The sequence below is a fragment of the Macaca fascicularis genome, chromosome 2, assembly GCF_037993035.2.
Source record: "Macaca fascicularis isolate 582-1 chromosome 2, T2T-MFA8v1.1".
In the NCBI taxonomy this organism is placed as follows: domain Eukaryota; kingdom Metazoa; phylum Chordata; class Mammalia; order Primates; family Cercopithecidae; genus Macaca; species Macaca fascicularis.
In genome coordinates this window covers 130,466,907-130,481,548 of record NC_088376.1, presented here as the reverse complement: position 1 = coordinate 130,481,548, position 14,642 = coordinate 130,466,907, and the positions used below count along the sequence as shown (strand labels likewise).

Sequence of the window (14,642 nt, the reverse complement as noted above, 5' to 3'; positions counted from 1 at the left end):
TTTTACAGCTCCTCGAAGTCAGGATCATGTGTTATTTATCTTTGTATCTTATGTCCTCTTTTTGGCCTCAGAAGCTAGAACAGTATTTTGTTGTATCAGATGAGGTCCCACAATATAAAGATTAAAGAATAACTTTCAAACAGCTATAGCCTCAACAATGCAATGGAGGGATGCAATGGGCCACCTTGCAAAGGAGGAAGCTCCCTGTCTTTGAAAAGGTTCAAGCTGCGGCTGGCTGAACCCTCAGGTCCTGCCTAGCTCTAAGATTTTCTGATTCATTCATCTCCCCGGCATGCCCACATTACATAAGGTGCCTTTCTCTGCTGGAGGAAAAGAGGAAAGAGTACACATCCGTGGGTTATGTGTTAAATCATTCAGCCTTCACTCCTACAAAGTAAAATCTCCGACTCAGGATTCTACCTACTGTTACTCTCTACGCTTTACTAAACAATCAGATTTTCATCTCCACTCCTATTTTTAGTTTTGAGAAACTAGTTCAGTTCCTTGTTAAAAAGTATTGTAAGCGTCATGTCGCACCATTATTAAGAAATGTCTTTTACAGTATGAATATAGTGCTAGGTGAGTTTATATAAATTATTCCATATTTGAGAAGGAACCATTTGGTACTTGTTCTGAATACAGTTGTTTAAGAGAAGAAAATTGCAGACAAGCAGTTTTATTCCCTGCCATTTCAAAACCCTTGGCCTTGTCTAGGCAGCTAGCAATGACGACTACCCTGAAGATGAAATTACTGTGGTACTTTCTAAGTACTCGAGTTCTTTAATTATTTCCAATATATTGCCAAATGAAACATTTATGAAAAAGCTTACAATTACACCAAGTATCTTGAAAATTTACTCTTACGTTGGTGAAACATCAAACAGTACAGTGTATGGTAGTACTGTTTTTTTTTTTTTTTCTGTAGACAAGAATTCTCTTTGCTCTTATTTTTCATGACTCATCCTTCCTTAACTCATCTTTCTTATCCTTTGAAATTTTCTTTTCAGAGAATCAAAAAAGCTTTCTTCATCATTTTTTTTTTGTCAATTCACAAGACCTCCACTTTTGAATAGTAGAAATAATGTTGGTTTTTCCACAGGGATTGGTTATAAATTCCTTCTCCACGCCGAAGTACACTGGCCTCTAGTGGATACCTGTCTCAGTTGTAGTTCATCTTGATCTTGCCTTAATTCACTTATTGTAGCACTAAATCACATATTTTAATAATTTTCAATAGTCTATATTAAGGAACACAATCAGAATTTCGGAGGGTTTGAAGTAGATTTTGTCATGAAATTGATTAAACTTTATGTGGATAGTCATATACTTAGCAACGTACTTAACAAATTTAGATTATTTCCTGCAATTTGTTAAGATGTAATTGTGATGTTAATTCCACAGTACTTTTCACTTAACACACATTGCACTTGAAGACTTAAGGCATATGTAACAGATCATTATAGAAATCAGCCCAACTTACTCATGTCAGAGAAATAAGATTCTAATAAGATAACAAATTATCTCATATTCCCTGTACATAGTCCTGATTAAGAAAAAGAAAAGCTAGCATGTTCCAAAGCAGTATTATTATAGTGGGATTTTTTAAGTGTAAAATTTAGGAAAATCATCTGTTTAAAAGTATGAATCTATGTCACTTTTTAGAACTTGCAGTTTAGTATATTTCAGTATGGCAAAGCATTCATTTCAATTTTCATATGTGGTCATTAAATGGTAAAAGCATATTCATGTTTATTCAACAATCTGCCATTAATTTAAGTGTGAAAAATATTTTATTGAAAGAGCTACCTAAATTCTTATTGAAAACTCTGCCTATCAGTGAACCAACAATTCAACCTTGAGTTTATTGATAAGTGACATCTGGTATTGGTTGTAGGTTCGTTCTGCCTCAGGGTCTCTCATGAGGTTGCAGTCAAGAAGTATGCCAGGTTCACTGTCATCTCAAGACTTGATTGATTGGGACTGGAGGATCAGTCTGCTTCCAAAATGACTCACATGGCAGTTGGTAGGAGGCCTGAGGCCTTGGTTCCTTGCTGGATAGAAGTCTCTTGAGCATTCGTCCTTATGGTATGGCAGTTGGCTTGCCCAGAGTGAGTGATCCAAGAGAGAGAACAAAGAGGAAGGAGGCCCAGTACTCTTCATAACCTGGTCTCAAAAGTCGCACACTGTCATGTCCACCATATTCTGCTCATTAGAATGGATAGTGATCCAGTCTAGCCCATGCTCCAGAGGAGGACGATTAAGCTCTACATCTTGAAGAGAAGAACATTAAGGGATTTGTGGGCATATTTTAAAACTATCATGGAAGGAGATCTTCAAGGGAGAATTTGTCTCATGTTTAAGGATTGTGTTGCATCTGGATGTATAGAAAGGACATTTTAAGCTCTGACAAGGATTTGAGCCAAGTTGGCCAGTAGGGTGACTGAAGGTGTTAGAGTGGAAGATTATAGGGCAAACCATATGACACAGTAGATCTGGAGTCACATGAGGGTTTAGGATTACCAAATGTGTGGCTTAGAGGAGTTACCTAATGCCTCTATACTGTATGCCATCTGTAAAATATGGAAAGTAGTTACCTTCTTTACAGGGTCGTGGTGAGATATCAGTAAGTTAGGACATATAAAAGATTTAGGAAGAGCCTGGCATCTAGTAAGTGATTAAGAAGTGATAGCTACTTCAGCCTTAGTATGATTGCTGCCATATGTAAATTCATGCTGTGTAACTCTTCAGTCGTTTTTGTAGCCTGAGAAATCCTACTTGTGTCCTTCTCCAAACTTGCTTGGTTTCTTTTCTATCTTTCTGTCTCTGTAGCTTTATTCTGCATTCCGTCATTCACACATGCAACAGTTTTCCAACCGAATATTTCATTATATGCAGAAATATTTTCAAATTCTGGCCAGGCATGGTGGCTCACACTTGTAATCCCAGTACTTTGGGAGGGCTAAGCAGGAGGATCACTTGAGCCCAGGATTTTGGGACCAGCCTAGGCAACATAGCGAGGCTCCATCTCTACCAAAAACTTTTTAAAAAATTATCTGGGCATGTGGCACATACCTGTAGTCCCAACTACTCAAGAGCCTGAGGTGGGATTGCTTGAGCCTGGAAGGTCAAGTCTGCAATGAGCTGTGATCGTGACATTGCAGTCCAGTCGGGGCAACAGAGCCAAGATCACAGCTCATAAAGAAAAAAGAAATAGAAATTCTCAGATTATTTGAGGGAGAGGGAAAATCTGAAAGTTGGAGAGGGTAGCAACAGTATCAGGAAAGATGCACTGGTTTGGAAAGCATCTTCCAGGATGTTGATACATCTGTGTGGTCATGGGAAATACATAGATTAAGCAGTAAGGACAGATGCTGTTCTCAGATACATTTTGTCTAGTAAGCCTAGTGTTTTTAAAAATCCAGAATTTTGGCTTTTGAAAACTGGAAAGATCTGGGCATAATAGGCCTACATTCCCATGGCAACAATTGGATGGATTGTGTAGCAACTGCCCCTTTTTAAAATGTCCTTGCTGGTATGTCAGAGTATTTTCTGTTGTCTTAATCTAATACCTGTCTACTGATTTACTCACCTGCCTGGCACTGAGTTTGAAACCACATCTTCCAATTAAAATTAACACTCTGCAAGTCAGTTAGTCAATAGAATCTCCCATAAGAAGTACCCCCAACATCAAGGTACTCGATACATCTATAAAAACAGTCATTTGGAACTGTAACATGAAACTGGGATGGAATTCCTGTTCTCAAATCTGCCAAGGCGGACATTAGTCTTCTCAACTAGGTGACAAGAACTTTAGAGTCTAGTTAGATGGCATAGTACGAAAGGGAACTCATGTAGCAGAAATGGGCATTACAGGAAGCATCACCTACTCAAGACAAACAAAAAAATGGGAGATGACCTCAGCTAGCCTTGAGCAACACAGAAGACCATCCAGGTTTCCGGGGTAAGAACTTTGACATGATATTCAAGGCAATCATGAAAATAAAAAGGAAATAAAAAGGTGGCACATCAAGACATTTACAAAAATATTGTTGTCAACCCAAGAAGTTTCTACTTTGATAGGACACACAATAGACATTAAACAGGTTGAAAACTATTTTTTGGATCTAACATATTGGAAAATACATGTTCATGTGATAAACCCATACTGAGAAACATGTGTGATAAGATGGATGAGGTAGGCATCTGCAAACAGGGACATTTGTCCAGACATTTCAGAGAATAAAGGAGAGTTACAGAGCAGGGAAGACAAAAGGAAGCTCTAGCATATCAGGAAAGCAAATGCTTGTCTACATTGTAGACTTAGGTACTGTGTGTGTATCTGTCTTTACTGAATGCTGCTCAATTCCTAGAAAAGCCATGTGAAATTTGAGAGCTTTAGTTTCCTTCCCCACAGTTTTTCTTGGTTGTTAAGCCATCCTATACATATTCCTTTTGGGAATTTTTTTTGGTTGACTGTTAACAGCTCAATAACACAGTTTATTTGCTTAGTAGAATGTGGCTTTTGAGATAAATGTATGGTGACTACTTGCAGCTGGGTCACTGGCATTTTATGGAAGTTAAACAACGCCTTTTGTTCAAGATTGCAGATCTACATTTTTAAATATTAACCATCTTCTCGAGTTTGTCTCCATGTTACACATGTTCCTTCTTTAGACAGACTAGGAGACCACATGGGGATTCAGTCTTATTGAGCCCATCTTTCATTATGCTGAAAATAAGGATTGCAAGTCACCTTCTTGATGGACTTTCCTTAGTTCTGTTTGTGGCTAATAAACTAAATGAAGCCATTTTAGTGCTGAGAAGCTCGTTTTCACCTGACAAGCCATCATCTGTCATTTATAATGGACAGGACCCAAGATAATAAAGCCTTTAGCTTGTTTTCCTTTTTCTGCCTTTAACTGGGGTGTAGATCCAGACAGCTAATGAGCAACAATCTCAGATTCTTAGGTATTAGCCATGTCCCAAAAAGAGCCAAGGAAAGAAATGTTTGTGATAATACTCATTTAATGGCTTGTGCTGACAATGTGCAGATTTATTTGACTTTTATTTCATTGTGTAACCCATGACCATGGTTATCTTGTGGAGAGGGGGTAACTGAAAAAAATATTAACCTTCCAGTTCTAGAAGGTTGAATGGATTTTCCCAAAAGCAAGCTGGGTTGGTCAGAATGGCACATTATCAGTCTTAAAAGGAAACAATGGCACACTCATCTCACAGTATATGGAGGAAAGTTTACTTTTTAAAATATTGATAATGACGGTGTATGTGGGGTTAAGGGAACCTGGGCTGGCAGCCTGGGATCCCTTCTGTCCCAAAGCTGAAAGAGAGAGAAGGAGGTGACTACTTGACCAGAAGAGAATATCCTGTAATGAAGACTTTCTTGAGCTGCTCAGATACCTTCTGTGGAGGAAACAGCCACCCAAGACAATCATACTGGGAGGGATGGGGGAATAAATGCCCCAGATTCCCTCTCCTCCTGCCAGGGTTCCCCAGATGTCAGATCCAAAAGGAACCCGTTAATCTGTTCTCTCTAGTCAGCCTCCCAGGTCCAAGAGGAGGTTGCAAAAGAGTGGAGAGGATCTGGAGAGGCCCCTGACAATTCTGCAGCACAGCTAGGTCCCAAATCATGATGTTTTGATAGTCTGTTTAACATGTGCCTCAGAGAATAGAATATTCTGGAATCCTTTTGGAAAAGGAGTCTAATAGCTAGAGAACTCTTCGAGGTCCACGAAAAGTTAACCATGGATGAGAGAAGGTGTGGCCAATCAATGATTTAGACACTTTGAGGTAGAAAGCATTTTGTTCAATTCCTTACTTAACAGGCTGTGGGGGAGTGCTCTGCCAATGTAGTTTGTAATTTGCTCCAGACGTGGTATACTGACATTTGCTGAACAGCTAAATAAATAGATCTGAGTTCCACATAACAGATAACAGCAAGGTCAGACAGTGATATTAGTAATTTTATAATATTATCTACAGCTGAGAATGTTTTTTGGCAACAGTGACACTTGATACTGCTGGTCAGTGTAGAATGAATTCTACAAGATTCCATTCCTCCTGATATTAAATATTACCGGGCACCAGCCCTGCCCAGGCATTTCAGAGGAGCCTTAATTCAAAAGGGATGTTGATTTTTATAATAAATGTTATAACTTTCTTGCATTATTGTTTATTTGGTTTTCCTCTTAATTCACCTGAATTTAAGTTTGAGATATTAATGAATTTTTTCAGCAGTGACTGAAAATTCTGAAATTTCAGAATTTAAGATTCTTAGTGTGAGGTTTGGCATTAGAGTCATTTTACTGGAATGAACAAAAGGTGGGGATTTGGGGAAATGAAGTGGAAACTTGTTTTTGTAAAGAAATTTGGCAGTAAATTGCCTTTCACAAATATACTAGTGAGATTTGTAATGAATAAAACATGTATGTGTTTTAAAAATACTTTTACTTAAAATAATTTTAATATAAATTTTAGCCTATAAGAAATAGCTTATAGATCACTGATATCTTCGCTGGAATTTTATGTTTTTACTCTTTCCAGCCAGATATTTATCCACTAGGATTTTGATATGAATCTTTATCAACCCCTTATTTTTCCAGAAAACTAAATGATCAAATAGGTTTATTTGAACAGATGCCTAAAACCTCACAGAATCATTATATTCCACCTTTGTTTTACATTAGATTTGTTATTTACAGAAACAGTGGGTTTTGCCATTAACTAAATTTGTCTTCATTTCTCTGTGGTGTGAAGTGTGAATCTGTGTGGTCCTAAGTTTTGGTTCTCTCTGCTTGGCTATTTTTTTTTTTCTAATTGATGTTAATCACAAATAAAGGAGAAGAAAGCACTCATGGAAATATTTTTTTCCCTCTTGCTTGTAGGGACAGTAACCCTGTGGAGACTGATATGTTGCAATGATAGATGGATAGACATCCTGTTTATAGATTAATAAATGGGTCCTTCACCAAGTTGCCAATTTTATGGGTGTTCTCTATATTAACCCTCCAACAAATGATGATGGATATTTACATGCATCAAGATGACATAAGTCTGAGATGATTGGACAAAATGTGGCTCAGAAAGAATGTGCCAATAAATATTCTTAATCTGCACCAATGTAACTCCCATTACAAATGAAATATAGATATTGCATTATAAGCAATGAGTATCCTGCTTTGAAAGCAATTATCTGTTAAGCTGGAAAGACAGTTTTGTAACCAAATATTTCTGAACAGTCAATTCTAATAGCTGATTTGTTAAGGGAGAATTATATACCTCTTTTTTGAAGTCTTTTGATGCCCTTTTATGAAATAGTATGACCAAAATCTCTTTGCTCTATTTTTTTTTAGCTTTGAATATCTCTGTGGCCAAATTATACATTATGGTAGTTTTTGCATGATTTATTTTAAACACACAGCACTCAAAAAAGAACCTTGCATTTGCCATTCTAAATGTCCAAGTGGTTTTTGTTTTGTAATCATGACAATGGTTCTGATTCTCAGTTCAGAAGGATATGGGAACTATTGCTGGAAAAAGTAGAAACTGTGTTTGTGCTATTCCCCCAAATTTCTGTGCCCTTCAGTCCGTTTAACTCCTTGTCTCCTGTTCCTATTTATAATGCCAATCAATATTTCCGTCTTTAGATTTTTCTTCTTCCGAAAATCCTGTTAATACCTGACTTAACCACTACTACCCTGTCTGCTGACAACTACAGAAGCATTTATATGCCACCCTTGGCCTGACCAGGGCCTTTGTAGTTGCTATTCTTGATTGTGAAAGGCTTCTACTTTTGTAGATACTATAACTTTGACCTAAATGATGAAATGATTAGCATCTATGTAAAGAAGGACCCTAGATCTCTGTGCCACCTAATCACAAATATACCAGCTCCTACACACCTTTTCTGACAGCTCTCTGCAGATCACATTTCCAACCCATTGACGCTTTTGCAGAAAATGACTAAATTAAAGTGTTATAACTTAGAACACAGATGGTCTGCTAAAGCTCACATTAAGCTAGAATCCAAATTATTTGACCAGAAGATTTTTTCAAGGAGCATTACTTAGGTCTAATACTCCATAGAATATACTTTGGGGAAGTTTGATTTAAGGAAACAGGTCCTTGTTTTGGGAGGAAGTATGGCTTTATAATTTATATGGTGCAGTATTCACATTAGTTTTTAACCTGTTAAGCTATACCAGTATTCCTGATGGAAGATGTCTTCATTCTCTTTAGAGCTGGAAGTCTATATTTAAATTTTTTGCTTTACATATACCTAAACCTACATAATTAATATATTCTTGGTGGTTATGCAGGATGTGAATTGGATTTCTTTACTGCCTGATCTTTTCTTTGTAAAAATTATTAAAGGAGGGGCAATGTTGACAGGCTACACCGTTAGTTATAATTATGTGTAATTAATATGTGTCATGTAACTCCAAAGTTAAGGAAACAAATATATTATACACTTGCATTGACTCTTTCCTCCACTTCCGTGACAGACATTGTTAACAGGTCAAAGATCTCTGCCATGGAACTAGAATGTGCCCCCATCATCATTCTCCGAGCAGCCACGTACAGAGTTACCATGCCTTCCAGTGGCCATTCCACTGCCTGATATCTAAAATCTGTATTGATGATGATGTCTCACCATTAGAATTTTTATGACCGTAATTTCAAAGAGTATTAGTGGCAACAGTATAAATTTCAGTGTTTCAGAAATGGGGAGGAGGAGCTATCAGTCTGCAGAGAGAGGTCTTGTTAGGAACATCTGTTTCAGCTCAGGACAGAGTTTAGTGTTTGAAGGCCAGGCCCCACTCTTGTACCTTCATGACCCCTCCCCAGCCCCATCTAACTAGGAAATGCAAACCATGAGCTCTGGACAACTCTTTTATCAGTAAACAGGAAATATCTTTATTTGTAAAGAACTAAAACCCATTGGTCCACAAACCTATAAAAGATATCTTACAAATCAAAAGATTGATTTTAATTCAGCAGCAAAATTTGAAAGCAAGAAATACTTGGGCACCAGAATACAGGACTCAGAAGCATGTCCTTGAAGCTTGGAAATAGGACCAACATGGAGCTGGAACTCTTGACTAATCTTGGGAGTCTCTGATTATAGAGAGACTACCAGAGGGAGTGGAAAGAACATGGACTTTACAGTAAGACTGACTTAGTTTAAATCTTGACTCCATTGCCTACTGCTGTGTGACGTTTAAGCTCATTGAGTTTGTTTATTTACCAGGGAAAGTTGAAATACATAATTTCTAGCACCTAGGAAAATTAACACTCAATAAACCTTAATCCTCCATACAATTTTGCTTATTCTAGCAAGGAGTAAATTATAGAATGTAAGTAAAGTGAAGAATATAGGAAGAAGAGAATAAACAGAGTAAGGACAGATTAGAGTCCAATTAGACCCATTTCCCTAGGTTCACCTGACTGCTGTCAGAGGTCAACCTGAATGGAAACTTGACTCTCCAACAAGTTACTGTCCCCAGAGGATCTATCCATAAGATGTCGTTTCCATGCTCTCAGTTCAGAGAAGTTGGAATAAAATGATGGGTTCATCTCAACTGATGAATTTAAAATTCCCAAATCTTGTTTTGTATTAAGGGTGTTGTATAAGACATTTCCTTTTGATTTTGAGATTTTCGGGCAGGATCGTGGACTCACTAAAATTATTTCTTTTTTCCTTGGAAGAAATTAAAAGGGCAGAGTGGGAGGGTATCTTTCGAGGAATGCTATTTTTCACATGTCAATTTTAGCTATTTTGGAGGTATATGAATTGCTTTATTCCAAGGATCGTGGCATTTGAATTCATACGAAAGAAAATAATTTCAAACTCCAAGAATATACCAAAGGTAGAAATGTGAGCCTGAGCAGCTTGCCAGAATTTCAGCAGAAGGCAAATCTGGTCCCAATCGAACCAATCTGTTGGTTTATTTGTATTATTACAATAAAGCCCAAGATTGAATTCCTCACCTGAATCACTTCCTTATTGACTGAATCCATTTAGACTCCCCTCTAATTTAGCAGAGTATTTTTTATTAAAGCCAGGCATACAAACATCAATTATCCAAGCTGCATCTCATTTCCTTCACCATTTATTTTCCTTCGTTGGCTGCCAATGGATTAGAAGACATGATTAGAATTCATCAGGAAAATAAAAACAACAAAAAAGAAAGAAAAACAGTTTCACAAAAACAGATGCTTAAACAAGAGCAACAACGTTCAGAATTAAAATAGCTTGTGATTTTTTTTAAAGTCCTTATCTTGACTAATATAAACATGCTTGCTTGATTTTTATCAACCTCGTGCTGCTGCAGTGGGACTAAATTAGCATTCCTGATTGGAATAGGAAAAGACAAAACCTAATAGTTGCACTTACTGTGCTTCTTGTATATGCTACAGTATTTCTAAATACAATGCAGTACTTAACTATTTGCAATAACCATTGCCAAGTGGCTGACTTACTGTGAAAGTTTTCTATTTGTTCACTTCCAGTCAATGTCAGGGAGGAAAAAAGAACAAAACAGAGGCTTTCCTTCTATGAACTTGTTAAGGTAACAGGTTTTGTTTTAAAGGAATGTTATTAAAGTTGGTTGGACTCCTTTATGTAATTGGCCACCACTACTTCCTGGGTACCTTAGTGTTATCAGTGATGGCAAGAAAATAACACAACAAAGAGAGACAACGTAATGTCTGAAAAGTGTTATCAAAGATACATCAAATGACACAAAGAAGGAGGGGTGATGGAATACTTGCGGTGAATTTGAGGGGAAATGAACCAAGTCACATCTATGTCAGGTTGGCAAACTATGATCTGTGGGCCAAATCTGACCCACCACTTGTTTTTGTAAATAAAGTTTTATTGGAATACGACCATGCTCATTCACTTACATATTGTTTGTCTATGATTGCTTTCATGCTGCAACAAGGGTAAGTAGCTGTGACAGAGACTGGCTCACAAAACCTAAAATCTGTACTGATAGAGCTCTTAAAAGAGAAACGTTGTCAGCCTCTGGTGGATGTCAGTGGCTCCCCTATCATTACCCAGCTGTTCCTGACTGCCCTGCATGTGCTGTAGTGAAACAGACATTGGTTTGAACTATAACTGCTTAATAACTAGGAGACCCTAAATTTTCTGAGCCTCAGTTTATCTATAAAATGGAGGTTAAAAATACATATATAGCTCTCGGCTTTCGGCTCGGAGGGGGCGAAGGTGCAACTTTCTTCGGTCGTCCCGAATCCGGGTTCATCCGACACCAGCCGCCTCCACCATGCCGCCGAAGTTCGACCCCAACGAGATCAAAGTCCTATACCTGAGGTGCACCGGAGGTGAAGTCGGTGCCACTTCTGCGCTGGCCCCCAAGGTCGGCCCCCTGCGTCTGTCTCCAAAAAAGGTTGGTGATGACATTGCCAAGGCAACGGGTGACTGGAAGGGCCTGAGGATTACAGTGAAACTGACCATTCAGAACAGACAGGCCCAGATTGAGGTGGTGCCTTCTGCGTCTGCCCTGATCATCAAAGCCCTCAAGGAACCACCAAGAGACAGAAAGAAACAGAAAAACATTAAACACAGTGGGAATATCACTTTTGATGAGATCGTCAACATTGCTCGACAGATGCGGCACCGATCCTTAGCCAGAGAACTCTCTGGAACCATTAAAGAGATCCTGGGCACTGCCCAGTCTGTAGGCTGTAATGTTGATGGCCGCCACCCCCATGACATCATAGATGACATCAACAGTGGTGCTGTGGAATGCCCAGCCAGTTAAGCACAAAGGAAAATATTTCAATAAAGGATCATTTGACAAAAAAAAATACATATATAAGCTTATTGTAAATTCATTGTAGATGCTCAATAAATGTTAATTTCCTGCCTGACCTTACTACAGTCTATGTAGGTGTCTTAAAACCAAAGACTTCTCAAACTCTGTCATGGCATTTGCCCTATGAGGCTCTGCATGATTTGCGAGGGGGCCCATCTCGTTTCCATCACTCTACTTCTCAGGCCCCAGGAACCTGACACTCCATATTCTGTTCAGGTTCTCAAATGCACCACACTCTTTTCTGTCCCTCCACCTTTATACATAGCATTCTGTTGTCTTAAGATACTTTTCTCCCTCTCTTAATCTTGATCTACTTGCCATCTTCTGGACTGCCCTTCAGACTCTAGCTTAAATGTCTCTGCCTATGAGAGGCCCTCCCTCACCACCTAGTGTAATATGGGTCTTGTCCCACTACTCACATAGGACCTAGCATTTTCCTCCCCTTCATAACTATTATCATGGTTTGCAGTTTTAGATATATAGAACCTTTTTGCCGAATTTTAAAATCTTTCTTGCTGGCTTAGCTACTGACTACAAGCACAGGGCCCATAGTAGGCCCTGAAGAATATATATATTAAATTAATAATTCTTTTTATTGAGCAATCTTGCAATATTTTTATTTCATTAAGGGGAGTCATTATCATGTTGAAGAAAAAGCTAAATTTGTTAGACTGACAACGTACAGGCTGCATAATTTGACACAAGTTGTTTTTGCCCCTCTGAGTCTTGGTTTTCTCATCTGCGAAAGGGAGGTAGGTGATATCTGTCTCACAAGTGTATGGCAGAGTTGGCTGTGGTAATGAACATGAAGAGACTAAGCCAGCACTCATTATAGGGCTTCTCTAGGTTTGCTGGCTCAGAAGGATATTTGACAGTAGATAAAGCTGTGACCCCTTGATTCTCCCAGATCTTCACCTCAATCTGGGGATGATTGTACCCACCTCCTGTGATACTCATGTGTTAAATGTGTTAGTACACATACAATAATTAGAATACTGAATACAACCTGCTAAATGCTTTAGTAACATTAATTATGGTTGTATTTGTGATTGCTATTCATATATCAACTCTTAAGGACCATGGACACTTTGCCTAGAAAAGTACACATTTAGACAAAAATTCTATAGACAGCTGCGAAAAATTCACAATTCCTCTGAAACTCACAATCCTCTCCTGAATACATATGGTGTGCACTAACACTTGCCATTATCTGAAACTCATAGCCCTATCCTGAATCCATGTGCTGTGGGTTACCACTTGCCATTGGAGGTCTTGGAGGCCATATCCTGTAGGAGCAGGGTAGCCATGGGATTTAACTACTATTATCCCCCCAAAATGTTGTGTTTGTGAATTCACCTGACTGGGGAATCCCCAATGTTCATCAGATAATCAAAAGGATCCATGTTCCAAAGAAGAGGTTTAGTATTGATTTTTGTTGGTTTGTTTATTTGGGCAGTGGGGATGATGTTGACAGAAGCTTGATAAATAGCAAGGGCTGTAGCTGTTCTTTTTTCAAAGTTTGGTTTTTACTTTTAATTGTGGACTAAAATCTGCAGCTAGAGTGTGTTTTGCAAAGCAAAACACCCACAGACATTTGAAAAACTTGCACGTGGACTGCCCAACCACCTGCACAGCTGCCAGCGCAAACTTGCCTTGGGATCAGCTGTCTGGGATCTGGGGACCTGGGCCCTGTATCTGGCACTTCAGCTTCCTCATTAGATGATCTTTACTTTTGTGAAACAGTAAATAGCAACCCTCATAATTGTCACCCGAGAATTAGAAAAAGCCTCGGTTCCCAAAAGCACTTGGGATCTTCCGGGAGAGTCTCTGGGTACTTAAATAGACCTAACACTGAATTCTTAAAAAAAAAAAAAAAAAAAATTCTCTTTGGCAGGGGGCTGGGGGAAGATAATTAAAAGTTACTGTTGATAACGTCATGGAACAGCAGTTAGTAGTTGTAAAATGAATGAACATGTGAGGCACACATTGACAATTTGACATGCTTTATAAATGCTAAATAATAATAATGATGTCACGAGGCTTTCATTTTTAAACTATCTTAATTTCATTCCCAGTTTGAGATTGCAGATTACAGTAGTTAATTATAGAAATTGGCCCAGAGTTAAACCTTAAATCAGATTTCCATTAAAGTGCATGACTGCAGCAAATTACTTTACAGTAGGAGAGAAGGCGAGAATAGCATAATCTCTGGTTGAGTAGCATCTTCTCACCACCCAGGGTGGTGACTTCCCTCTTAGGGTGCTGTGGTATATCGTGTGTCCTAAACAATCCCATTTCCCTGAGCTAAGCGGCCTGCGTATTTCTAGGTCTTGTTGCTCTTATTGTAGAAATCTCAATTACTTTGTTAGTGTTGGTCATACTCTTTCTGCTCCTCTATCTTCCTCATGACTTCTCACTCTCCCTTTTGCATTTTCTCTCTCTCTCTTATTCTTTTGCATTCTCTCATGGCTTCTCTCACTACTTCTTGTTCACTCATTCTCTTTCTCACTCTCTTTCTCTCTCTCTCTGTCTTTCTCTCACCCCCATGCTCTCTCATGGTTGTTCTGTATTTCTCATTGTCTCTCACGCACTCAATCTCCTCTGTCCTTCTGTTCCCCTCCTATAACTTCTCTTCTGCCTTTCAAGGAGGCTACTTTCAAGACTTGCCTCCACCCAGTTCTAAAGAAGGAAGAGGCTAGGCCTGGCGGCTCACACCTATAATCCCAACACTTTGGGAGGCCAAGGCAGGAGGATCAGTAGAGGTCAGGAGTTCAAGACAGCTGG

The 14,642-nt window shown here is 38.7% G+C and overlaps 2 protein-coding genes across 2 annotated transcripts in view; both read left to right on the top strand.

Annotated features, from left to right (window-relative positions):
- The window catches only part of SUCLG2 (succinate-CoA ligase GDP-forming subunit beta), a 277,740-nt gene that overhangs the window by 240,106 nt on the left and 22,992 nt on the right, over window positions 1-14,642 (top strand). The gene's annotated exons all lie outside the window — the stretch shown is intronic.
- Window positions 11,263-11,918, top strand: LOC102144130 (large ribosomal subunit protein uL11-like). Its single transcript, XM_045385902.3, has one exon. The coding sequence runs from the start codon at window positions 11,307-11,309 to the stop codon at window positions 11,802-11,804; it is 498 nt and encodes a 165-aa protein (XP_045241837.2). The 5' UTR covers window positions 11,263-11,306; the 3' UTR covers window positions 11,805-11,918.